Source organism: Chanos chanos, chromosome 10 (assembly GCF_902362185.1).
Source record: "Chanos chanos chromosome 10, fChaCha1.1, whole genome shotgun sequence".
NCBI classification, from domain to species: domain Eukaryota; kingdom Metazoa; phylum Chordata; class Actinopteri; order Gonorynchiformes; family Chanidae; genus Chanos; species Chanos chanos.
The window spans coordinates 2,608,341-2,634,911 of record NC_044504.1 but is presented as its reverse complement, the minus strand read 5'-3'; the positions used below and the strand labels follow the sequence as shown (position 1 = coordinate 2,634,911).

The 26,571-nt window shown below is 40.7% G+C and overlaps 2 protein-coding genes across 5 annotated transcripts in view; one reads left to right on the top strand and one right to left on the bottom strand.

Moving 5' to 3' along the window:
- The first annotated feature begins 14,302 nt into the window (after positions 1–14,302).
- rpe (ribulose-5-phosphate-3-epimerase) lies at positions 14,303–17,775 on the top strand. 4 transcript variants are annotated; one of them, XM_030786092.1, is made up of 6 exons: positions 14,303–14,458; positions 14,827–14,906; positions 15,456–15,595; positions 16,008–16,142; positions 16,353–16,439; positions 16,952–17,775. In XM_030786092.1, exons 1-6 carry the CDS (start codon positions 14,337–14,339, stop codon positions 17,072–17,074), a joined length of 687 nt encoding a protein of 228 aa, XP_030641952.1. In that variant the 5' UTR covers positions 14,303–14,336; the 3' UTR covers positions 17,075–17,775. The 4 variants fall into 4 exon arrangements, with proteins under 4 accessions (XP_030641952.1, XP_030641954.1, XP_030641951.1 ...); XM_030786094.1 differs by having other exon boundaries at positions 15,456–15,625; positions 16,008–16,037; XM_030786091.1 differs by having other exon boundaries at positions 15,456–15,625.
- A 4,376-nt stretch (positions 17,776–22,151) lies between these two features.
- The window catches only part of mlphb (melanophilin b), a 12,953-nt gene continuing 8,533 nt past the window's right edge, over positions 22,152–26,571 (bottom strand). Inside the window, exons 6-14 of the mRNA XM_030786555.1 lie at positions 26,358–26,450; positions 25,350–25,443; positions 24,827–25,038; positions 24,568–24,651; positions 24,104–24,388; positions 23,038–23,196; positions 22,847–22,918; positions 22,563–22,608; positions 22,152–22,198 (exon numbers count right to left, since the gene is read on the bottom strand). Of these exons, the coding sequence (XP_030642415.1) occupies positions 22,152–22,198; positions 22,563–22,608; positions 22,847–22,918; positions 23,038–23,196; positions 24,104–24,388; positions 24,568–24,651; positions 24,827–25,038; positions 25,350–25,443; positions 26,358–26,450 (1,092 nt within the window). The remainder of the gene's footprint in view (positions 22,199–22,562; positions 22,609–22,846; positions 22,919–23,037; positions 23,197–24,103; positions 24,389–24,567; positions 24,652–24,826; positions 25,039–25,349; positions 25,444–26,357; positions 26,451–26,571) is intronic.

Sequence of the window (26,571 nt, the reverse complement as noted above, 5' to 3'; positions counted from 1 at the left end):
GACAAACTGAGTAGAAAGAATATAAAATCTGAAAATTTAAATCCTAGATAATAAAAGACAACACATCTGCTTTCTGTCTTGAGTAACATATCTTTGTCTTATCAAGCATCATTCATGCTAATATCTGAAACAACTTTTGGCCAAGGAACCGCTGATCAGCAGTTCATACATCGTTTTAGAGAGAGCCCTACAGACTGGTGGCAAATCCCCTACCTCTTTGCCTTGTCAAATCTCAGGCATTCTGTCCACTCACAGCCCACAGGCCCCACCAGACAGCTTGATCACTTCATATATTTTACTCCACGACACACACAGACAATCATTAATCACCCCCCTCAGGGTTTTAGTTTTATCTCCCTGTCATAGCAAATTAGACTCTCTCTGTGTTTATCTCTGTTCTCTCTCTCTCTCTCTCTCTCTGAAAGAGAACATCTAACTCACAGCTCCGGCCATCTCTCCGTAAATCCTTAAGATCACACTGCTATCTCTGTGGGAACAGACCAGGGTGTTGCAAACCCGGTTTTGCATGCTCAGAAACTGTCTGGAAATGAGAAGAGTCATGTGAGGGTCAGCTTGTTTAAGCGTCCTTTGGGTGCGTACCTTATGTGGAATAATCCCTCACATTTGTAAAGGTACCTCTGCTCAGTTTAACTACACACCTAATGGACCTGCATGTCTGGATACTGGTGGAGACCCCCACAGAGAATAGTTATGGAAAGTCAAAGCTGAGGTCTGGACAGCTGAAGTTATGTCCTGTTGACACAGCGCTGTGTGTGAGTGTTATGTGATTCTTAAGTCTTCATTGTTCTCAGTTCTAGTTAACAATTCATTCATTCATTCATTCATTCATTCATCAGTTTATCTATCTATCTATCTATCTATCTATCTATCTATCTATCTATCTATCTATCTATCTATCTATCTATCTGTCTATCTATCTGTTGCTTGTTTGTTTGTTTGTTTGTTTGTATGTATGGAGGATAACGTTACCAGCATGTCAGGAGGATGGCCATATACTCTTTCACAATAAACACATTCCAGAGTGGAAGCTGATGGTTAGAGTCACAGCTGCAAACCCCAGAATAGCAAAACTATGAGTAATGATTAAGGATAAACTTAAACATATAAAACATATCTGAAATGTCCCCCATCACTGTTGGACACTGCACATACTCATGAGTTATGTGTGTGTTCAAATTGCATATTTTCTTACGCTGTTTTGATGAAATTGGAATTTAAGGCTCTTAAGAGATTTAACTTAATTCTCTAGTACTTGATATAATCTATAAATACCTGCTAGTTCCCAACTGACATTGGCAAGGGGGAACTAGCAGGAACTAGTATTGGAGGGACATGCATGAATTGCTAGACAGCAGAGACAGCAGATTTAAGGCCCTGAGGTAAGAGAGTGGCATCCTGGTCTAGTACTCACATCGACATGGACCTAAACTTACACATTAACAATGATAACATGACCTCTGTCAAGTACACCGCTCGTTTTGGGTGAAACTTTTTTTTGTTAAACTGTGACAATAGTCTCCACCCTAACCATAGAGCGTCAAAACCTGTACCCTCTGGTACTCTGGTTTCTATTCATTTTGAGCCTTACAAACACGGATGTATCACATTACAAGTGACTTATAACTCACTGGTTGTATAGAAAAGAGACCACTGGTTTTTGACCATTGCTGGGAACAGTCATTGTTTAAAACTCTCATGGGTCACAGCTTCACTTTCTCTTCAAGTCAAACTTATATGAATCACCCAAAATCCTGGCGTAAAAACTATAAAATACTACATTCAACACAGAGCAGTTCAATTAGTGCACATTTGAGATTTGTCCATCTGAGCTTTTTCTTTAATGTTGTGTGTTCTGTTTGAACTGTGCATTTTCTTTTTTATGTTTTATGTTTTTACCCTGCTCATGAAGCACTTTGAGCTCAAAGTAATGTGAACAAGGTAGTGAATAAAAAAAATGATGATGTTCAGTACTAACTCTGTATAATGATGACAATAATAGCAGTCATCAGAGCCCAGGGCAGCCATTCCCTGGACCCGAACAAACACCTAGCAGGCATGTGGACACATCATTCACAACATTCTGGATCTCTCAGAGGACTGGTTAGGAATGCACTGTGAGATCCAGAAGAACAACAATCAACCCAAGGACAAATCATGTTAAAAAAGAATATAATCATAACAACAACAACAACAACAACAACAACATACTACTACTACTACTACTACTATTACTACTGCTACTAATAATAACAAAAGAAGAAGAAGAGGAGGAAGAAGAAGAAGAAGAGGAAGGTTATGGTTGTTGTTGTTGTTTTTATTGTTATTGTTGCTTTTGTTTTGTTGTTGTTGTTGCTTTGGATATTGTTGTTGTTTTGATGGTGGTTAAGTAACAAAATATGTCATTCTGCATCACCTGACACTCCTTACTGACTTCAGAGAAGATCTGAGGTTCAGTGACAGGTCTACACTTGCCTGGTCACACATTCCTTTGTCTGAAACAGATAGACAAGGACCAAAACACAGGCTGAACCACACATGAACCCGGACTGGGCCCCTGCCAAAAACACACACAGCAGTAAACAATGTGCACTGAAACGCACTGAGGCATGCTCTCCGTAATTCTGTTTAGTGTAATTTACAAATTGAGTGTGTCAGTGTTATTAGACCACTTACATAAAATATATGAGTAATACAGAAATGCTCTGGGATTTACAAGTTGACAGTCCTGTCGCAGCTTCCCCACCTCCACGTGAATGGATGACACTGATTGATTGATTATTTGTGATGTAAATATTTTTAAGTGTTGACAGTCTTGGCAGCTTATTTCTGTTATGGAACTCCACAAGACTGAGTAGAGAGTAATAAAGAGAGCAGTAAATAAACTCATTCAAGTGATATCCAAAAAAAAAAAAAAAGGTTTTGTCCGTCTAAAGTTTTATCTCCAGTGGAGCAGTGACTTGTATTACTGATGATCTGTTCTCTGCCCTCAGTCTTCCAGAAAAGGATCTGGACAAAGACCAGTTTGAAAAAGGAGAGTTGTGCACATGCTGTACCATCCTCCAGTCCGGCAGGATTTAAATCTTCAGTATCTCTGAAGTATTTGGTTCAAAGATAAAACCGGGGAGGACATGATCAAATGAACTATTAATTTAAGGAAACAGAGCTACACTATAATATTGTATTTTTACATAGATAAATAAATGTATTAAAATAGCTCAAAAGAAATGAGGATATAACAGAAAAACAATATTGTGCCACTTACTCATTTAAAAGACTGTTTGTGGTCTCTGAAACTGTATGCACAATGAGTGAGTTCTTGCAACTTGCAGATTACATAATCATTCATATATTGTATATAACTCATAGTAGCAATACGTTACCGCTGACTTCATGTTGTCCCTGTCTGGGCATTCTTTCCCTTTATAGATACTTCAGTATCAGTGACAGACTGCAAAAGGGGGACAGGGGCGGGTGTTTTCCGAGGCGGATGAAGAGGAGAACAACAAAAGAATGTTCCGTAATAGAATCTGTGGAACTCAGATTAGAGTTCAAGAGAATTAGAGTTCAAGACAAGGTCTTTCTAATGACGAGGGATAGATGTGTGACCACACGGTCCTTTTCATGGCGTTCCCATTGGGAAAACCGTGGGCAGACATTCATAACTCCCAGTTACCGACAGCTATGTGTACAATACACGGAATCATGATCCACCAGGGTCACGTTTCAGATGAAAACTCTTGTTTGAATGGTCGGAGAAAGAAAACAGATTTCTCCACCTAATATGCTTCCTATTCAACCATGCTTTCCCATAGAAAACACTGAGGGTTTGATGATAGACTGATCAGCACAGCACACATGAATCATGTCTTAGTCAGCATGATACTGTTTCTTTGAGAGGTATGATGGACTAGTAATGGACAGTTATGAGACTTGATAAGATATTCAAGTTAAATTCTAGCAAAATCAAATTACAGCAATGCATAACAGTATAACTGGTGACAATCTCTCTGTGTCTTTCAAATTCAATCCTGGACCCCTTAAAACATAAGCTTTTGTAAGCTTCTCTTATTTAGCATAGTACACCTCTTCATGAAACACAGCCATGGAAGTCCAAGCAGTGGAAAAGAGTGCTTTATGAATACGGGTGCTTTCAAATTACTCTTGATGTTTGTGGTGTTGTTCAAAATGTCTGATTACTCCCAACTGGTTTATAATCAACTTTAATCATTTTTCAAGGCACACAGCTGGAGGAAAACTCACTTTTAACACGTCATAAAATATTCCAATGCTGTTATAATGGGGTCTTACTGTAGAACAGGGAATCTGCCATTCCAAATAACCAAGGTAAAAACAATTAAAAAAGAAAAAAAATTCAACCCATTTTAAATCGAAAACTTATTTTCACTGTGGAATGCAGTCAACAGCTCCCCCCCCCCCCCCCCCCCCTTCAGAAGGGTCTGGTAGAGCAGACTGTTTGACTTATGAGTTCCTGAAATGAGACAACACCCATGCTGGCAGACATTGTCCAGCTTCTCACCTACACATAAATACAGACAGTCGCTCAAACACACACTCTCGGCATGTGTGTTTTCCCTTTGTGTGTGGCTGAATATCACGCGTGAACCATAAGGATTATAAAGGTTTGGGTAAGAACATATGTTGGTGGCTGATTTTATCTGAAGGTTTCACTTCTGAACGCCTGGACAATGGAAAGAAAAATGACTTTGACAGAGAATTTTTTGTTGAGGAAATTGTCACCACTTGTAGAATCTGTTTTGAAACAAGGTCTCTCTCTCTCTCTCTCTCTCTCGCCCTCATCAAACACACACATACGTACACACATACAGACACACATACACATACACATACATATACATATACATATACATATACCACATAAGTTTCAGACAGATCCAAATCCAGTTAAAGGTTTGTTTTTTTTTAAGTGAAAGATCAGCAACACAGCCTCCTGAAGCAGCATCAGTTGAAGACAGAGGATAAACCTCATCTGAGTCAGACTTTGACAAGAGGTAAAAAAAAAGACCTTTTCTGTCTGTGGGCATGGAGCAGTGTTCTGTGGACAAACTGAATTGTTATCCTGGTGTGGCAGAGCAGGGCGGGGCCTAAAGCATGCGCACTGATGGCCCCCAGGAACAGGATTGGGAAACACTGGCCTTGTACCTCTGATCATTTTCCTTATCCACCACCAACCGTTTATGAAATAATAAGGCTCTGCAGGAGAGACTGAATTAGGCTAAGATGGGTGTGAGCATGAAAACTGGATGAAAACATTTTTGGCATTCATGTCATCAGCTGACCCAAGATCAACCAAGTCCATTATTTCAACAAAATAAGGTCTTCGCATTGCATCAGATCATCACGGACCTCGCCTTCAAAATGCCCCCACGGCTCTCTGTGTGCTGGTTCTCTCGTCTCTCATGGTTCAGAACTCTACCCGGAGCTGAATGGGAGTCCTGTAGAACCTCACAGGTCCATTCATACTCAGATTCAGTTGACTGGTCTGTGTGGAGCAGGGGGCTGGGAATTTGAATGGTAATGTCTCTAAGTGTTGGGAAAAACGTCATTAGGATCTTGACTACCTACTCAGGCTTGGTTGGTTTCAGACATTCAGCAGGAGACAGGCCATATCACATGCTATGAAATCTCTCTTTTTATGGCTTTCTTTCATCTGTTAAAAACGCTGTCATTGTTTTTTTTTATTTTAGTGGGGTTTTTTTCTCTTGTTGACTTTATTTGAAGGTACTGACATATGGACTATAATGTTCACTATTCTACTGATGTGTTCAGTCTTCCACTCTCTGGTTCAGTCTCTCAGCTCAGATGCGTCCATCACTGAGGAGATGTTGTTCCCTCGGTTTTCTGTTCTGATTTGAACTATTGTCAGCCTCATTGAGCACAGCTGGACACAGGGAAGAGAGGGGCCACATCTCAGCATGTGACTTTTAAAGTCTTGCTGGTTAATGGCGAGTTTTACTGTCATAATCCATATCTGTGTTATCAATGTCAAAGCTTTCCCCAGCCTGAGGGATGCTGGTGGTTTTTAATGAAGCCCTGGGTCATCTCAATGCAAGGCATCTAAAACCCGACTCGACCTCAGACTAAAACAAACAACAGAGAACATACAGACGATACGCAATATTCATAAACGTTTCAGCTCAGGTCCATGGTCTCGTCTCACCAGTCGAGATTTTGACCGCAACACTGTTTACTTCAGCTCCGGCCGTAATGATTATAGTGATGCCAAATGAATTATCAGTACCTGGCCTTTTATCAGCCATGTGCACTACACATATCTGAGGCATCTGTGACAATAACATAGTTCACTAATCCTGCCTTTTGGTGCTTTGTCAGAGAGAACCTCTTCGATACGGAAATAAAACAGCTCTGGCCATGTGAGTATTCTTATTACTTAATGAAATAATAACAATATTTATTGTCATTATTGTTACATCATTGGCGACATTATTATCTGTACACTCTATTAAAGCCTTTTATAGCCTACTAAATAGGTGCTTCCAGTCTCTTCCGCGGAGATCAACCTTACCTACACAGTCTGTGTCTACCCTCCGCCACCTTAAAGTCACACTATCTCCAGACCTCAAACTCAAAGCCCTTATTCGTGACATTAAGTCATATATTTTTTCACTTGCTCTGGGGCTGTTGGTGCTTTGCACAGTCCAGATATCTCCCATATCTTTTCCCAGAGTAAATAGATTTGTAATTAGGGTAGCCTAAACTGCTGACATGCAGACATGAACCAGGGATGCCCTGAGGAGCAAACATTAGCTGCAGACCCAAGGCAAAGAAAATTCAGGAAAAAGACAGAGAAGGTTTGAAAAGGAAAGCTCTCCCCTATAGTTTATCAACGTCCCCCCCCCCCCCCCCAAAAAAAAAAGGGAAGAAGGGTACGTCACACCACTGATTTGTGCCTCATTTCCTAATAAAACAGGCAGACATTTGTTGAATGTGAAAAAATGATTGAGGAGTCAGGACATTGTGGAGCATAATCTTTCTAACGGAATGAGTCTGAGGACGACTTTGAGAGTCTGAGGTCGACTTTGAGTTAAGAAGAAAACTGTAAAGGTAGTGATAAAAACCCTCTCGTGAATGTCCTGATGGGTAGAGCCAATTAGGAATGGTTTGACCATGCATGGAAAAAAACAAGTTTGGATTACGCTGTATTTCCAGGTTTTATTCTGTATTTCTCACACAGCAGGCATGTTGACCACCTACAGAACACAAGAACGAAAACACCCCTTGGACTTTAGGAAAAAAGCATAATATATAAGCGCATACACACTGTACGATTTGACTTGCATTCAGCCTTTTTTCCTCATATTCACTTTAATACACAGCAGAGTTTTGTTGTTACTTCTTATGATAAGTGTGGGGTTTTGGTGTCGTCTCTCTCTCTCCCTGTAACAAATAACTCTCCCTCATCAGTCTGTCAGCCTCTAATCAATCTCCCTCTGGTTACTGTGTGCCCAGGGCTCTCTGTGCCGGTTTCCAGTTGCAGCTAAAACCAAACAGGTGAGTCCAGACACTTTAAAGCGTCATCCATCATGGACCCCAACACTGACACAGTGACTCAGCAGAACAGAGTGGCAACAGAGAAACCTGATACACACACACACACACACACACACACACACACATAACATAACATATCAAACGTTCTACAGAGGGATCTAACAAGTTACCAGATTTGCTTCACATACAGAGTAACAAATTGGCCCCAGCTAATAAAGCCCTGTAGAGCAGACCTTAGAACAGTACAGTCAGATGTGTTCCATCTGCTCACCTCATCTGTGTAGGGTAGACAGTCAGAGCAAGGGCCGGGACTGCTGTTGCATGCTTTACTCCCAAAACCATGGCATGCTCACGCTCATCATGGACAGTGGAGTGGAAAACAGAGTGGAAAAAGACCTGAGAATAGAGCTTTAGACAAATTTAGACGGTGATGAGCACGCCATTGCTAAAGGTCAAACCAAACAAAACAAAGAAAAGGAAAGAGAAGGAAAAAGGAAAGTGTGTGTTGATTCGCCTTTTATAAAACAAAAAAGCAAACGTGATACCAACAGTGTGAAAACTCCCAACAGAAATGGGGGAGGGACAAGCATCTCTCTAAAATTCAAACATTAGTGACATCGGTGGTTCAGTGAAAATGGACCTGTTTGAGCATTGAACACACACACACACACACACACACAGGCACACGCACGCATGCACACCTCAGCAAGTTACTTAAGTTTCTGAATGGCATGTGGTTAGTAGAATGATTTGTGTTGGACTTAAAATATAATCATATATAAGCCTTACTCTTTGTGAACAAAGGCCCTCTTTGACATTGATGGTGACTAATCAGATCACGTATCACACCCAACAACACATACTCTGTCACATATGCTCTGTCCAGTTCACAAGGGAACAGTGGCTTTTGGCAGTCGGAGCTTGGAGATGGATCCAGCCGATGTCTGGAGATTTGTCAAATGTCTGGCTTGTGCAATGTCCCTGGAGCATTTTTAGAGTTGAGGCAACATTGCTTTGGCTCATGAGTAAATGTAATTTATTTCAACACTGTAACAACTGTTTTGTCAGCTCTTTAACCACCCTCAGTGTATGACAGCACAACGCAAAAGGCAGAATCACGTGCACATACGCATGAACTCACGACCCAGACACACACACACACACAGAGACACACGCACACACACAGAGACACACGCGCGCACACACGCTCGCACACACACACACATAGATGGAGAGAGCGAGAGAAACACAGAAACAAAAAAATAACATGTTAAAAACTAAATTGATGAAAAGATTAGCCGAGTCACTCATACATCCACATAAATGACTGAAAGAGAGAGTGAGAAACACTGAAAAAATAAAACAACATGTTGAAGATTAAATTGACTGACGGGGTATCTAAGTGACTGGCGCGTGCACACACACACACACACACACACACACACACACACACACACACACACACACACACCTGTAAGTCCACATTAAATGCTGTTCAGCTCATCATTCAGTGACAGCTGTAAAATGTAGAGAGCAGCTCTCTGTTGTGGGGTGTTGTAAGTCCTATTGAATAACAGATCCCCCCCCCCAGAATTTTCCCCCGCATATCACAGATATGCTTTCTCAGCCATCACCCCATGTTTTTGAGATTGTGTGACTGAATCACTGTGTCATCAGAACATGCATTTGATTCCAAGGAACAGTCACAATCTAAGCCAAACAACTAACAGCCCAGTGGCATCCCAGATGTAAGAGTCTGTTTCAGTGACTGAATGATGCCAAGATCTCATATGTACACACACACACACACACACACACACATCGGTATTCTATGGTTTTTAAATTAATACCACAGGCATTTGAGAGTGAAGTGTTTTCACTGAAAGTTATGGAAACTACTTTCATAGAACTCACACATGCACATTTTATTTATTTATTTGTTTGTTCATTTGTTTATCATAAATTCTTCTTCTATTTCACAAACAGATACATTCTGAACTGCTCACATGTAAGTAACCAAAGACAGGACTGTTTGTTATGTTTTTGATTGAAGGAAACTACAAAAAGACATTCTCCACAGATGTTTTTCCAAAACTGCATTCTTTCCATATCCTTTTCCCTGTTCTTGTCTTTCTTTCTAATCCTTCTCACAATCCTGAAGACCTTGAAAAATCCTCTATCCTGAAAAGAAAAGTAACCCGAACACAATCAAAGAAACAAACACTCACACACTATCTAAACCGCTTAGCCTAATTAGGGTTCCGGGGGGGTGCTGGAGCCTATCCCAGCATTCATAGGGCAAAAGGCAGGGAAGCACCCTGGACAGGTCACCAGTCCATCGCAGGGCAGACACACAGACAAACACATTCACACCTAGGGGCAATTTAGTATTTCCACTTCACCTGACTTGCATGTCTTTGGACTGTGGGAGGAAACTGGAGCTGCGGGAGAAAACCCACGTCACCACAGGGAGAACATGCAAACTCCACACAGAGAGGACCCTGGCCGCTGGACCGGGGATCGAACCCGAGGCAACAGCGCTACCCACTGCACCACCGTGTGCCCCAACAAACAAACAAACAAAACAGGATAAATAAACACGAGTCTGGCAGTGACTCACCGTTTGGTCAGGACGAGTGCTTAGTACAACAGCCCTCAGTTTCATCAGAGGGTTTCACCGTGGAGTTTGCATTTGATCAGGTGCAGCGTACAGCACTGTTCTATTATGGGGTTGTCGACCCCCATTTCGTAGACAGTTTCCTCTGATAACAGGGCCAGTTACGAGCCTGAGAGGCCCAGCTGTGACTGGGCCTCCAGAACCCGTTTTTACTGACAGACAGGGGTCAACGTTTCTCTCAGCGCTGGATTACAGTCTGGCCAGCCGCTCTGGTCAGTTACAAAGTCTCCTGCCCAAAGAGCACATACTGTATGTGTGAAAAGTGATGCCACGATTTTCCATGTTTTTGTTTTGATTCTCTGTCAGTTTCAGATCTGTACTTATGGCCTTTAAACCCATTCCCTATCAGACCAGCTCACTAAGGGAGGGGATTCAGGCCTCAGGTGAGAATTAGCTTCAATAGTTAAATCTGTTGGATTTTCCCAAAATAAATAAATGTTGACATACATACATACATATGTATATAAAACTAACTTTGTCTCCCCGATCAAAGGCAGATAATTCAGAGCACCACTGTAAGCGCGTCTGTAACGCCACAATTATTTTCAGACAGATCACGAGGACAGCTATCAGCACTGCCTTGATGGGTTTTATTTGTGTCTGCAGTATGTCTCTGAACAGAGAGACACTAAAAGAATAGAAGAATATGTGGAGGGACACATCATCGCATGTTAGCTGCAGATCCTCTCCTCCATTATAATGTCAGTCAGCTGTGGTTGCATGTTTGCGAAGCTCAGGCCAGTGGAGAAAACTCCAGAGAAAGCGTATTAGAAACATATTTCTGCAGAATATCGATGAAACGTGAGCTGCACGGACACTCTCGATGGACGCCGTTGAGCTGGTGTACTTCACTCATTACAGCACCACATGATCATCTGCACCTGGCCAGCGGGGCATTAAAACTGAATTCCAACGTCCTGATGAAGATCCCAGGCCTTGGTTCATTTCCCCTATAAAAACACTGATCTTCACAAAGACTGGATGGCTCTGGGGAGATCAATGAATGCCACTGCTTATATGGCTTAAGCCACTCCAGGGCTTTTAAAGAGCAGTCCCGGTGATGGGGAAGAGAGAGGAGGAGGGGGCAGTTAGGGAGGTTTGGTTTGAGGCTAAATACATCATTCTTTTCAACAGAATGAGGCCCAGGCAGGCCAGCAACAACATAAGCATCTTCTTACTCCAGTGCCCCCACACTCCGAAATGATAGAGGCATTTTGCATATTTGTTAAGAGTTCAGAATAATGACATTATAAGGCTTCCAGGAGAAACAAGACAACAGTGAGAATACGTGTGTGTGTGTGCGCGCATGTGTCTGTGTGTGTATGTGTGTGTGTGTGTGTGTGTTTGCATGGCCCCTAGATGGGTGGCTGTACAAAAGCGGATGTATCACTTCCTTATCTCCCTTACACAGATAGCACTAGTTGTATGTTCTCTGTCTGTGAGGAATGATGTGCTTTCCAACAACAACACATCGAACACGTGGTGACTTCACCTAAAGGCAAGGCTGGTGGAACCCCTCTCCTCCTGATGACACAAACACTACGGAAACACACAGACACAAAGGACAACAACCATGCTGGGCTCCTATTGTCATAAGATTCCATCTACAAAGAAAGTTCATATAGATAAATATATACACATACAGACATACATACATACATACACACACACAATGAGATGTGTGTGTGGGTGGTGCCGTTGCGTGTGTGTTGTCATGGTAAAGGGGGGTCAAAGCACTTAGATGTCTTGTCTAAAGCTTAAAGCTTATACCAGATTTAGATGTGGTAAGTCAAAGCGGTAAGGAACAAACAGATGTTTTGCATGGAATTGCGTAAAAGAAATGTCAAAATCAGTTGTATCGTTTTTGAAAGTATTCAATACTGTCTAGGGTATCAAAAGAGTGAACTACGGACTCACAGCTGCACGATGAAGGAGACAGCTGTGTTTGTTCTTAAATCAATTTATAATCATGGTTTTGACCTGTGCTTTACAAAGCACACATGATCATTAAACTTATCTCATGGTAGATAGAATTTTGTTTAAAAGTGTTTCATTGGAATGGGTGCCAGCCCCTGACACTAACAATATATAGCAATTAATCTAAGGAATCTGAACAAAGAGGTGCTTTAGAAAATGTCTAATCAATTCCTGTTAGGAGGTGAACTAGACCACTGTCTCTCTTGGCCTGCAAGGACCCCCTGAACCAGATAATGAGAGCTGGGTTTTTAGGCCTTTTAAATCACCGCAGTTCTCAAGTCAAACCTTAGTTTTACTCATGCTCACGCAGAAATCAAACACAGACATTGTGTTAGATGTGGAAAAAGCATTTACTCATGTTGACTTTTCCAATCCACGCTTACTCTGCACTTCCCTCTGTCTAGTGTCCATGTTCGAAAAGAGAAACAAGCTCAATACAAGGAGACAAAGGTCTTAACAATAACCAAGCCAAAACAAATGACCTCATTACCACTCTCTCCTTCCTTCCCCAAGTTCAAAAATAGGAAAATTAGACAGAACATTACTCTGTTTTTCCGAAAGCAGCAATGAACAATTTCGCTCCCAGTAATCTCCACACTTAGTACTTGTGCAGACGTTAAAAGAGAAAGAGAGTAAGTGTATTCAGTCTAAAGCAGAATACTGTAGGTCTGCAACGTTTTGCCTTAGTTTAGAGCTGAGAAAGCTCTTTTCCCTGAGTATGAGAACATATTACCCAGGGCTCACCAGTGAGTCATATACGAACACCTGAAAACGTGTAACCTCAGCCCAGGGTTTACCAGGCCCTGCACGCTGCCCACTTTTCAGGACTACATTTCATCCAAATTTGAAAGAGTTTAGGTATTATTCCTGGGCTAATGTTGTTCAGTGAGGACAAAGAGGATTAAGCCAAAGGATACACTACCAAATTGCCAATCTGACATGGTTTTTCACATATCTCCAATGCAGTATGCCAGTGCAGATTGTTGTGCAAAGCATAGCTATAGTTTGCATCTAGTTTTGGTTGGCCTGGCATCTTCTGTCTTATCCAGTGGCGACAGTCTGAAGTCCTCCCACAGCACAGTAATCCAGATTCAATAAATAAATAAATGAAATTATTTTTTTTTAAAAGAACCCCAACAGTCCTTTTTGATTGTAATATAATCAGTAAGATTTACTGAAATGCACCAGATGATTTTTTGCAAGCATTTAAGGCATCAAAGTCATACCTGCAGAGATGAGGACTAGTCATTCCAGCCACATTCTAATACAGAGGAACAGAAGATGCAGAAATGCTCATCAGAATGATTTGGGTCGATTTCTTGCATAGATGGTCTACACTCTGCTGTATAGGTGTTGTATAAAAGCCCTTTAAGTGTTGCCTTGAGCTAACCAAGAACAGCATGATTAGCCCTGGAATGATGGTCCGTTAGAAAAAGAAACAGTAACGTCTGAATTGGGGCCATCTGCAGGTGACAGTGAGGTATTACATCCCACTAGCATATGTGTGCGTTGCAGATTTTCCCATCCCTTGAATTTGCCATGCAAAACAAGAAAAAGATAGAAGGTAAACAGCGAATCTTATGCCCACAAAAAATAAAAAATGATCACTTTTTACAAATCAAAAATGGCCCTGCAGGCGTATCAAAAGGGCACTTGTGACAGCATTGGGTGCAACTTGAAAAAGTTTATGTTTCTGGTGCTTCGGGATTTATTTAATGAATGATCTCAGTTCAGACAGGGATGTGCAAAAGCACGGAAGACAACTTGGAGGCTGGAGGCTGGAGAGAAAGAAACTATGATATAATATTTATAAGGTTTGTTGGACCTCCCTTTGTATTTCCATTTCTTATATTAAATAATAAAATGTGTGATAGAATTTCCTTTACATTTCCTTAAATATTTCCTATTTAATTCTTTTTTATTATAATTATTTAATTTTGTGTTTTTTCTTCTTAATTTCGTCAATTTAGTTTAACGTCAGCTTGCTTTCGGAATTTACTTTGAAAAGCAGAGTGCATTAATAGACTTTTATTTTGAAAGATGTGAGAAGCATACCGGAAGTTCACATAAGTTTAAGGGAGCTGGTGTGGAACAGCAGTAGGGCGCAAGCATGTCTTATAGTGCAAAAATCGGTCCTTCTATATTGAGCAGTGATCTCTCACAGCTCGGGAATGAATGCAAACGGATGATGGAGTGCGGAGCTGACTACCTCCATCTCGACGTCATGGACGGGTATCGATCATGTTTGATTCTTTCCTGCTCTGGCTAGCTACGGTTAGTAGCTTTAGCCACGAAACAACCTAGTAATGTCGTTAAATTAGAATTGTCCTAAAATCCACACTGTACTCTGCTGTACGCGAGACAGCTATAGAGGATGCAAGTTACGTGTGATGCAAGTTTATATCAGGTCGGCTCTTTTGCCTCGTTAACGAGATTATAATAAAACAGCCGCGAATCACGTGTCAAAAGTTAATCCAGAGGCCGTAGATCTTTTTCTGTCCAGTTCTGATTAAAGTGACAGTTCTCTAGCTGAGATGTCAAATGTGAAACTTGACCATTGTTTCTCCCTTGTCACACTTTATTCTGTTTTTCCCTCAAAGGCATTTTGTTCCAAACATCACATTTGGGCACCCAATGGTGGAATGTTTGAGAAACACACTGGGTCCTGATCCATTCTTTGGCAAGTTCCTCTCTTTGCAACATCGTTTACTCTTTCAGCTGGCAAGATCTTCACGAAACAAACGAATTGTTTACTGGGGTTACTTCCTTCAATTTTAGGGTTTCTTTATGATGAACCTAGATAGACTTGAATATTATGGCACCCCCACACAAAAGAGTTCTAACAGCAGTTTAGTATGATTAAAGAGTAGAGTATAATTCTATTGGTCCAGGCTTTTTTGATCAGAGTTGCTGAACAATAATGGCAGATTGACTGCCAGACAGCATTATGTAATGGTGTTGCAGTCACTTTAGAGCAAAGTTGCTCAAGTCCAGTTCTGCAGGGCCAAAGTGCCATTGATATTCAAATGAACCAACCCCTGTGGTCTCTGATTGGCTGAGTAGTGCGCATACTTGACTCCTTGGTAACGAATCAGAGTCAGACTCAGATTGAAGAGGTGAGGTGACAGATCAGCAGGACTTTTATCTGTTATTGATATAGCATTGTTATGAATCTCTCATTCAGTGTAAAAGATGGGATGTGAAAAAATTTTTTTTTTTTACTTCACAGACATGCACATGATGGTGTCGAGGCCAGAGCAGTGGGTGAAGCCCATGGCGGCAGCGGGAGCCAATCAGTACACTTTTCACCTGGAGGCCACTTCCAATCCAGGCAACCTCATCAAGGAGATCAGAGAGAGTGGGATGAAGGTTTGCTTAAAAACTGAACCTATCGCACAAGTTTAACTAGGTTTCCATAGAATTACAGTATGAAACTCTGGTGAAAGCAGGCAGTGAATAAATATGCAACAGCATCATTTCACTGCTATATTGCGTCTTACCACAGGTGGCGCTGTGGACTGATCAGTCCGTATGGTTATATTTCTGTATCGGAGTAGTTAAGAGTAGCATGTAGACATTGAAAAAAGCATGAAACAATGAAATTTTTGCTGTGGCTCTTTTTTCCACCTGGACTTTGCACTTTTTATTTGATTTTTTTTCAGTATGTAATAAATAAAGAAACTGTGAAGAGTACACCTTTTAATATTCAGTGTGTAGATTCCGTTTACCTTTTTTAGCCAGTAACTGTGAAAGCGAAAATTGAAGGTATGTGTTTGCGTAGGCTGGCCTGGCCATAAAGCCTGGGACCACGGTGGAGGAGCTTGCCCCCTGGGCAGGACAGATCGACATGGCCCTTGTCATGACTGTGGAGCCTGGCTTTGGTGGCCAGAAGTTCATGGAAGACATGATGCCAAAGGTTCTTTTCTTGTCTTTTCTTTTCTTTTTGTTTGATAAATGTGTGTGTTGTGCCAGACATGTGTTCAGTCAGTTCATAGAATTAGAATCCTGCTGTAATATACAAAGTCAACCAAGGAAGTGAATGAACTCTATCTTAGTAAATGTTTAGAAATCAGCAATCATCTAACCTCTGATGTTTGTTTGTTTGTTTGTGAATACCTGTCCACAGGTGAGCTGGCTGCGTAGTCAGTTCCCTTCCCTTGACATTGAGGTTGATGGAGGGGTTGGACCAAGCAGCATCCACAAATGTGCTGAGGTTGGTCAGCGTTCCTCTCAGATCTGCCAGTGGCCTTCTCAGCTCTGAGAATGTTTTTGTTCCATTCAGTGACGCCTCTCCTAAACCCAATGCTAGTGTTTTTAAGATAAAATGGAATGTAGCATTTTTTGGTTTTGTTTTGTGTGTGCGCGTGTGTATGCGCGTGTATGTGCGTGCACGTGTGTGTGCGCGTGTGTATGCGCGTGTGTGTGCGTGCACGTGTGTGCGCGCGCGTGTGTGTGTGTGTGTGTTTAGGATGTTGTCATGGATTGAACTTGAGTCTTTATGCTAATTCTTTACAGTTTAGATTAAGTTATAAGAAGTGATTCAGCCTGTGATTTTGTTGTTTATTGTTCAGCATGTGGTAAATTCGTTCCCTTAAAGATAACAACAGAAACCAAAAGTTGCATAAACAGCCTCTCTGCGGGCAGAATCACAGCTGCCGAATCTGCCGTGATGTCCTTATCTTGTTGCCCGTAGATAAATTCACCTTCCCCTCTGGTTTCCTGCAGGCCGGCGCTAACATGATTGTGTCTGGCAGTGCTGTGGTGAGCAGCGATGATCCACGCTCTGTCATCGCCCTCCTCAAGAACGTCGTTATCGAGGCCATCCAGAAACGGTCGTTGGACCGCTGACTCCGCCCAGGGCGGACGTTCAACCTCAGCGACACCGGTTTTTTCGAGCACCACTTAGAGTTTGATGTCGCTGCAACCCGCGTGCCTCTGAAGACCTGTGTGATTGGAAGGTTTTTTTTTTAAATTGAGAACTGACTGGATGTGGCATTTTCACATTCCTAGTGGTGCTTCATAACAGACTTGGCGAACCGCAACACACGCTGAGTATGAACCGGGGCTGGCTGCGGCCATGGAACCCAATACACTGTAATACGAGGAATCTTTCAGTCTGTAAAATGGAAACCAGTTGCCGGAGACCACAATAGCATTCCCTTTCTCAGAGACACTTTATTTGTCTGATGCTCTGATCTGATCCACTGCTCATGAATGTCCCCCTTTTCTCTCTGTTCATGTCTTCTGCCTGGTGTGTTTAATTATCTGACATCACTGTTCACATTAAAAAAAAAAAAAAAAAGAAGAAGAAGAAAGAAAGAAGAAAAGCAAGGTAAAGGGGTCACTGACGTCTGTTTAAAGACACAGGGCTTGTTTTTGTCTTTATGTTTTTTTTTTTCTGTCATACTGTCTTAATTTTCAGTCCCAGTTTGGTCCGAGTGATTGTTTTGACGGTTTATTTCATGTCCTTCCAGATTGAATTTTTGGAAATAATAAACTGATGCATTGAACAATGAAACTAAATTAAAGATTCATTTGTAGTAATCCAGTGACGCAGCTCTCTCGTACATGATTCGTTTATGGGATGTGAGTGCGAGCGTAAAAGTGTAATAGGCCTATGTGTTGCAGAAGCTGGAGATAAAAATAAAGAAGGTCCTCTCCATGCACTCATCTCAAATGTCTCTCTGCTAGAATCAGACAATTCAGCCATTTCATTTCAAATACTTAGACATGTGATATACGTTTCAGTGTGGAAACCCTCAGTGGTGAAGTTACTGGATGCTGTGGGTTACAGACAGACAAGACTGCAGCTTATAAAAATGAAGAGCCTCCTTTCCATCAACTGATTTGTACCTGAACCTTAATACAGCCAGTCCATTCAATTCAACATTTTTATTTTGATATAGCCATAATGACATGAGTGCTTAAACGTGTACTTTGAACATCAGTTAATGATTTGGAAAGAAAATATTTCAAGGAGTCAGTTGTGACAGGAAGAGCAGGCTGATGTTAGGACACCACAGAGTACAGATGAGGAGAAAAATGCATCTGACGTCGTCAGTCCATGACTATGGCCACATTGGCAGCGAGAGGATAATCTAATCTGTGTTTGCCGTAATCTGGCTGTTGGCTTCTTTTCGACTCGACCATCCAGCGGCCGTACCGTCCCACGGGGCGGATTCCCCGCCCTTTATACCACGAGGCGTCTATGTCTGGATCTGAGAGAAGAAAGAGAGAAACGCAGGGGTGTCAGTTTGAATTTGAAAATGACACTAGGTGATGTCTGTTTTTTTTTTTTGTTTTTTTTTTAAAGAACATAATATACAATGATCTTTGTCAGAGTTTATTTGAAATGTTTCTGAAGCGTGATAATACATGAAAAAAGGACAACACACACCTCTGATCTCCAGCATGCGCGGCGGGTGAAGACTGTGGGGTTTGGGCCGGACCGCGGTGAGGAGCAGCAGGAGGGCAGAGAGTGAAGCAAACAGTTTTACAGCCATGGCAAAGATCTCAGATCTCAGAAGAATCACGAAATCAGAGAGACAAACCACAATTACAAGTCTGTAGGGGAAAAAAAAAAAGAAAAACGTCAGGATTTTTTTTCATCACATCAGTGCAACCTCTGTAACTCAGGGAATTTACATTAATATGGTGCATTGTGTTGAAAGATCCTCACTTCTCACAGTGCCTACGCCCCAGTATTTACCTTTAACAATATTTTTTTTTTGTAATGGAACAACTTCGAGGCAATTTTGTGGTTGGCTCGACGGAACTGTTCAGCAGTGAGTAATTATTTAGTAGTTGCCGTGCAGAGATAAGCATTGTTGCAGAAAACAGCTCTGCAGTGTCGCGTGTGTTGAGGCTCCTTCACATCCTCACATCAAAAAAGCAGAAAAATGAAAATAAAAATAAAGCGAAAAAAAAAAGGAAAAACAGAAAAGAACAATGTCTACTGCTGAAACACTGACACAGTAGCTGAAGCTATTTTTAAAGAAAAGTATAATTTTGTGTATTACATGTTTAAATTTTGTTGAACTTCTGATGTTATCATGTAACAAATATAAGAAATACAACAAAAATGTTTGGTTATTCCACAGCAGACAAAGTGTGTCTTATATGAAATTTTCAGCCAGACAATTCTGACCATCTGCATACTTCTATGAAGCTACACTCTCATCTCTCAAAGCCAGGGGTGACGCAGAAAGATGTCAGCATGAAAATAATACTTTGGTTTCTCAGACAATTCATACCAAAGTGCAGAAAGCCTCAAACATCCCTTCTCATTTTTGTTGATTGGGGCAATTTTGTCAATAGTAGAGAAACATATGCATCACTTTCTTCAGTGTTACCTCAGCTAGTATCTGAAAACCCCAATCATATATTTTCATATTTCTAAATGGTGGCGGCTGCCTCATTTGGGCCAAAAACATCGATAAAAAAGTCTGAAAATGATAGAAGTAAACCATTGGTCCACAGCAAGTAGAATCAGTTAAGACACTTGCATTCCACTGTCTCTCATCGCAGTCCTAACTCTCACAAACAGACCGTCAGTTAAAGCCAGTCTGACGAGGACATAAGAACACTTGCTTTTAATAAGAGACATTGATTAGATTCATTAGCTAGATTAGTGTTCATTAGAACATTCGTGTTAATTAGAACATTCATTTGAATAGTGTTACACTTACCAGATGCAAAAGGACTGAATGATCCTGTGGATCTGGTCTGTGATGAACACGATGGAAGGAGGATATGTATATTTATCCCGAAAACCCAGAGAGAGAAGGAATAGCGCTCCACCTTGTGTGGTCCTGAAGACAATGATATGCCTGAGGAAGGCTGGTGTGTAAAATGTGATTTTGTGTTGAAAGGAGATTGAATGATTTGTTTTCAGTGAGGTAAATTCTCTCTCTCTCTCTCTCTCTTTCTCTCTCTCCCTTTTTATCTCTTGGAGGATGCCTTTTTAGGTTGCAACCAACCCAGACCATTCATACATGCACTGTACATATATACCAACAACAGGAGGTCATACGAGTCACTGCTTGTGCGATGACACGCATAAAACGCACACATTTACTCAAACCACTGTGCACGCTTGTAGACCATGGCCCTGGTGAAATTGCATTATCGTACGTTACTGCATGACAGGAATTGCAACTGAGATCCAGCAACCTACTGGGTAATGTAGCAGCAGTTATGTCTGGATGTCTGGATACTCTTTTAGTGTTTTTCATATGAACAATCCCATAGAAATCTACTGAAAGGCACAGGGTGACTCTTCTTCTTCTTCTTCTTCTTCTTCTTCTTCTTCTTCTTCTTCTTCTTCTTCTCCTTCTTCTTCTTCTCCTTCTTCTTCTTCTTTTTTTTGCACAAATGAATAGACACGCTTCCATTAGTAGGCGATATTTAATGAAACAAAAGGAAAAATTACATCACCACAAAAAAATCCTAAAAGCATTTTCTACACATGAGAGTTGATACGACAATAAAAGTGTTATTTAAAATAGGATTATATTTAAAAACAAAAGGATACATAATTTAAAAAAAAAAAAAAAAAAAAAAACTATTTCAGTTCAGTGGTTCTCATCTTAAAAATAAATATAAAATGAAAATGCCATTCTTTCTTTATTGAAGAAAAAATGTGAGACCGCGTGCCAGACTGAGTCGTGACAGTGTGTAGAGGATATGTCAGCGTTCTGGGGTGTGTGTCCTGTTCGGTTTCCTCCTCTCGTTTTCAAAGCCTGACTTTTTAAGCCTGGACACACTCCAGCAAACAGTGTTACTACTCTGCGCCTTACTGTCAGTGATACTATGGGCTTTACCGATTATAGAGGAAGAGACTGATTTTGCTTTTGCTTTCAAAAATACCTTTGATCAACCATGTTGAAATGTTAAAAATGCTGCATCTTAAGGTACCCCCTATGCTTGACTGGGATATTTTAATCATTTATTAGAACTTCCAACCGCAAAATATGCTTTCATTGCTCATCAGTATTTCCTTCAAAGCCTGATTCAGTATATTTTCAGTATATTTTCAGAACTGTGCTCTTTTGTGCTCGGGTTCTTTTTTTTTTTTTTCAATGCTTGTCCTCGTTCTGTTCTGGGAAATTTGTTACTCTGAAGGAAAAGAAATCCAGCCATCCGTTTTTGCCCATGTAAAGACAAAGCTATCAGTATACAAAAGAACTGGAGTGTGAAAAAAGCTTAAATGAACACACAGCTGGGCCAGATGTATCACTGATCAAAGGGTTTTAACACCCACCACACTGATTATGATTGTCACATATTTTTGTAACAACAGCATACCCCCAGTCAATTTATTATAAAACACTTTTCATCTGGTGCCCACAAATACCATTGAAAGATTTTTAGAGAAAATTTTTTAGACAATTTTTTCCTAGCACCAGGACACATGTTTGAAAACCAATAATATTGTGATTCCAGCATTGATCTTCTCCACGAGAACATGGAAAATTAGACTGGAAAATTAGACTGGAAAATTAGCTTTTCCCTTTCCCTTAATCTCCCCTATAGCTAACAGGGACCAGATGATGAGAACCACTGACTTACTCCAGCTACACTTTACAGTTTTTTTTTTTTTCACGCAGTTTAGCAAATTCAGACAGCTAACATAGGCTATCAAATAAGAGTAGTTAAGAAACTTGAGTCAAATAAAGAACTATAGAATTAGGAAATAAAATGAAATAAAGGGATTTAGGAATTGTTGAAAGTGTATCTTTTATATGTGTGTTTTACACTTTATTATGAGTTTACTATTTTTACTACTAGAATAGATAATTACTATTACATAAATGTTTATATATAAAATAAGGTGCTCAAACCCAAATGAAAGCATTCTTCTCTGTGACAATTCAGATCTTGAAAACTGGAACACGGGAAATGTCTTAGGATTCCACGAGGTTGATCACATGCCACTTAGCTTCCTCAGAGGCCTTTTGGCATTGGTGGACCCTTAACAGAGAAAAGGGGAGTGAGTGAGAGAGATATCAGATTTAGAAGTGTAAAGTGTAAAGTGTACTGAAGTGTAAACTACTGATTTTTTTTTTTCATTTAGACTGTCCCTCATCTCTAAGGAAATCCCCCAGAGTTTGCTAACTTGACAACAAAATGATCAAATCAAATAATTTCAAGAAACTATGGAGAACCAAGAGTTGAACTTAATGCTGAAGTAGTTTTGAAAAAAAAAAAAAAAAAAAAAAAAAAATATATATATATATATATATATATATATATATATATATATATATATAGTCTTCTGAACACATTCAGCTCAATCAAAAATGTGAAATTAGAAGATGTAAATCCTTATTCTTACTGATGGGGCAGTCATGGGAGAGCCTTCTTTGTGATCCGGTTGATGCCTGATAGAAAGAGATAAAAACATGATATTCAGCTTAAATCAGAGAAAGCAGCAGGGTGTTTTACATGTAACACAGGTGAGTCACACTGACCTATTGCCCCTGTGCAGTCACGCTGCCAGACCTTTTGGTGGGACAGTGAAAATACAGATAATTTTGTGGGCTGATAATAAACAAATAAACATCCTATCATACCGCAGTTCAACAAACTTCTTTTTTTTTTTTCTCTCCCTCTACCTACCCTTCTACGTGGACTTTCCACAGTCATTCCGGCTGCGCTTAGTGCTGCAATTCTGCTTTCGATATCTGAAACCTGGACGGAAAATGACACACATTCAAAGTTTAAACATTTAAACAGTAAATCATATATGTATATATGTATATATATATATATATATATATTTTTTTTTTTAAATCAAAATGAAAGGTCACCTCGCTTTGTGTACTCTGGACTCTGGCGGCCGCCATTTTCACTTTGCCCTCCAGCTGGGATAACTCAGAGGCTGTGCCAGTGAAAGAGCATTTCTCCTTAGGCTCAGGGGCAAACGTCTTCTTCTCCTGATCAACGGGCTTCGTAACGCTGAAGTTAGCCTTCAGAAGTCAAGAAAATGATGAGAACGAGACAACCAAACAGTCAAACAAGGAAACAGAACAAAAAACAAACAAACAAAAAAAGAACCTTTGGATCATTTGCAGACACTCTTTAATGTAATGATTTTATGTAAACCCATCTGGGCATCATCGTATTAGATTCCCCAACGTCAAAGTCACAGGGACATTAAGCCTATAAATACCTGGAGTGTTACAGGGCCCAGTACCACTGCTGATAATGGCTATGACTCCTTTAAAGAAACATTCTGCAGCTCAACTGCCTGAAAGTCGCCCCAAACAATCGAATATTTTCAACCGAGTATCATACATTCCAACTGCATTCGCAAGAGTGTTCCAATTCTTGAATGCTTGCATTCTTTGGTGGAAAGGGTAAAAACCGAAAAGGACATTTTAAAGGGGCTGATCCTGAAGACGTGAGCACAGCATGTAGTGTAACTCATTTTTACAGAGCAATTAAAAAAAAAGAAGAGGAATATATATGCAAAACTATACCGAATTGCTTCAGCTTTTGCTAAATACACCAGATACCTTCTGTGTTAACATTAGCTGTGTAAGTTTTTGTGCATAAATGTGGGTGTTACTTGATCGGACACCAAAAGTGACCAGTTATGCATAACAGCATAATTACCATTTGTTGTTCTCATTGAATAATTTATTATTATTGTCAGTATCACTGTTTGCCAAGCGAACGGGCCTTCAAAAGGAAGAAAAATGCTAACAGAAATGGAAGATCCTCATCAAAAGGTTTTTTTCTATTTTTTCCTTTTTTTTTTTTTTTTACCAATTCAAGATTTTACCTTGTGCCTATTCTTACTGGTGAGGAGCATTGTCCTGTTGAGCTCATTCATTAATTACGTGAGTTTATAAGTTATTATGTTGTGTTTACCCTCTGGGGCTCATTTGACAGGTAATCCCTGGAGGTGCTGTAGTTGTCTGATCTTCCTGGGGAGTGCTGAGTCGTTGAGGCATGGCCAAACACCGCTCCTCCTCCTCCTCCTCCTCCTCCTCCTCCTCCTAGGGAACTCTTGTCCTCCTCAGGTTTTTTGGGCTCCTCCTCATCCTCAGATGATGAAGCTTTATCACTGATGTTGCCTGTCAGCTCAACCAGTTTTTTCCTAAGCTCCAGTTCCTCAAGATCAATCTCGGATGGTTCCTCTTGTTGGGCTACAGCCTGAGAGAAGTACAGGAGATGCATCTAAACACTGCGGTTATAAACCTGACTAAGACCAAAGGAGATGCATTCACTTTCTTTGTTTGTCTTCTAAAAAAGTTTCAGTTTTGAGCTGTTACATGTATGGATACAATCCATAATGCTATCCATGGATTCAACAAATAATAAACGTCAATCACCTGTTGTTCCGGAAGAGTTATTTTTTGCTCTAGACGAGATAGAAGACTTTCGATCACTGACAGACGTCTGTTCAACTCAATGATCTAAACAAGTCCAAATGAGAGAAAGACAGGGTCATCATGCGTCTGTTCTTAAATTTCAGATAGCTGCATTGAGACTTCCCTGTAGGGCCAGTCTTAAAGAAAGAATACAAATATATTCCTTCATTTGTAATTGTTACATTATAGTATTGTGGTCCTGTTCCTTTCGTTAGAGTACCTGTGGTGGAACCCCGTCTGGTGATGAAGTTCCACTGCTTCGACGGGGTGGATTATATGGGAGGAAGTTCTGGGAGTCTTCCTCATCTGAGTTCTCTGCGCTGTAGGGGAGCTCGCGGTACGGGGGGCAGTTAGCACTGCTGGCAGAGGATTGGCTAGTCTTTGAGAAGGACTGTGCATAGGCAATTCTCTGTCCTGAGTATATATAGTCATCTGAAAATAGGAAAAGCCATCATCATCAATAGCAACAATACTCGTTTGGAAAAATACCTCCACCTAGAATCCCTAAATAGGCAGTCGAGTATTTATCACTAATGGTTAATCAGTTTGTGGTAATTTATGGTTAGTGAATTTGTGGCAGTGGAGTGACCACCAGTGGCAAGATGTTTTCAAAAACAGAGGAGGAAATGATTCATTCTGTATTAGCATTATCAGAAGTCAGTCAGAGTCAGCAGAGCTGTCTTTCTTTTTAACAGTGATCTGGTTTGTCCGGACGTGTCCTGCTGTTTGGTGGAACCTGTTACCTTGTCCGTGATTGCCGTTTTCCACTAAAATCGGCTTAAAGAGTGAGGACAGATCTGCCTCTCGCTGCATCACTCCGTCTTGACTGCCTGAATACTGAGAACATCACAGCACAGTGTCACTACCCCGGACAACTCGCGTGGAAACGTCATCGTCCTCAAACAGCACGCAGGACGTGAATGACTTTTACTTTGCCTTCAGTGTAAATATCGTCATGATCCGTTTATAAAGCAAAGCAAAGACTGACGGAGGCAAGATTCTTTGAATTAATCTAAACTAAAAATGACTTATTATTGAATAGTCATGGGACACATTTACAGATTACCAATACATGACCATATCAGTAACACCAAAACAAAAAGGCCACACTTATGACGTTGGAGACTCAAATATATGTAATCTCTAAGGCTAGGGTGATAGTGTAACAGCTGTGGGCAGACTAAGGCCTTTTAACAGGCAGGAGATGTCCAAGCAAGCCTCCACTGATCCAAAAGAACTGGATATTATTCACTGATATTCTGATAGCCTTGAAAGAGACCACCCCCTAGTGTATGCGTTGGATTCTGTGTGTTAGATTGTGAAATTTGCTATGCTTGCCAGTTTTAATACAAACATCTGTTCTGCTGTCACTACAATTCAAACATAACAAATCAATGAGATGATTCAGCGATAGCGGAAATAAATACATCTGCAGGAAAAACTTTCTTTAAGGCCACACTATGCAAAAGGATTTATCACACCCTACAACATAGAGCTGTTAACCAGCTTTACTGACAGCTTGTACAGAATAAAGGAGAGTTCTCATCATACAGATTAATATGTATGAGTGTGCGTGTGTGTGTGTATGTGTGTGAGTGTGTATGTGCATGTATGTATGTATCTGTATGTACGTGTATGTATGTGTATGTATGCCTGTGTGTGTGCATATGTGTGTGTATATGTATGCGTATGTGTGTGTGTGTGTGTGTGTGTGTGTGAGTGTGTGTGTGTGTGTGTGTGTGTGTGTGTACCTGAAAAGAATGCCGGCGAGAGTGGGTAGAGTACTCAGAACGTAGGTTGAAGTCTAGAGGGTCCACAGAGAGCAGTCGCTTGCTTTTTCGTGTCTTCGGAAAGACAGAGAGAGGAGAACGATAGAAAAATAATCATCTCGGACTCAGAGGTTTCACACTGACATTTGCAGTTCATCTATGTGCTAGCAGAGTACTGTGAGGTATAACAGACTGT

Excerpts from the sequence above, each read along its gene's own strand:
- rpe (XM_030786091.1), top strand. The coding sequence starts at position 14,337 with ATGTCTTATAGTGCAAAAATCGGTCCTTCTATATTGAGCAGTGATCTC. Across the intron at positions 15,626-16,007 it reads AAACTGAACCTATCGCACAA|GCTGGCCTGGCCATAAAGCC; the intron begins GTTTAACTAGGT and ends GTGTTTGCGTAG. Across the intron at positions 16,143-16,352 it reads TGGAAGACATGATGCCAAAG|GTGAGCTGGCTGCGTAGTCA; the intron begins GTTCTTTTCTTG and ends ACCTGTCCACAG.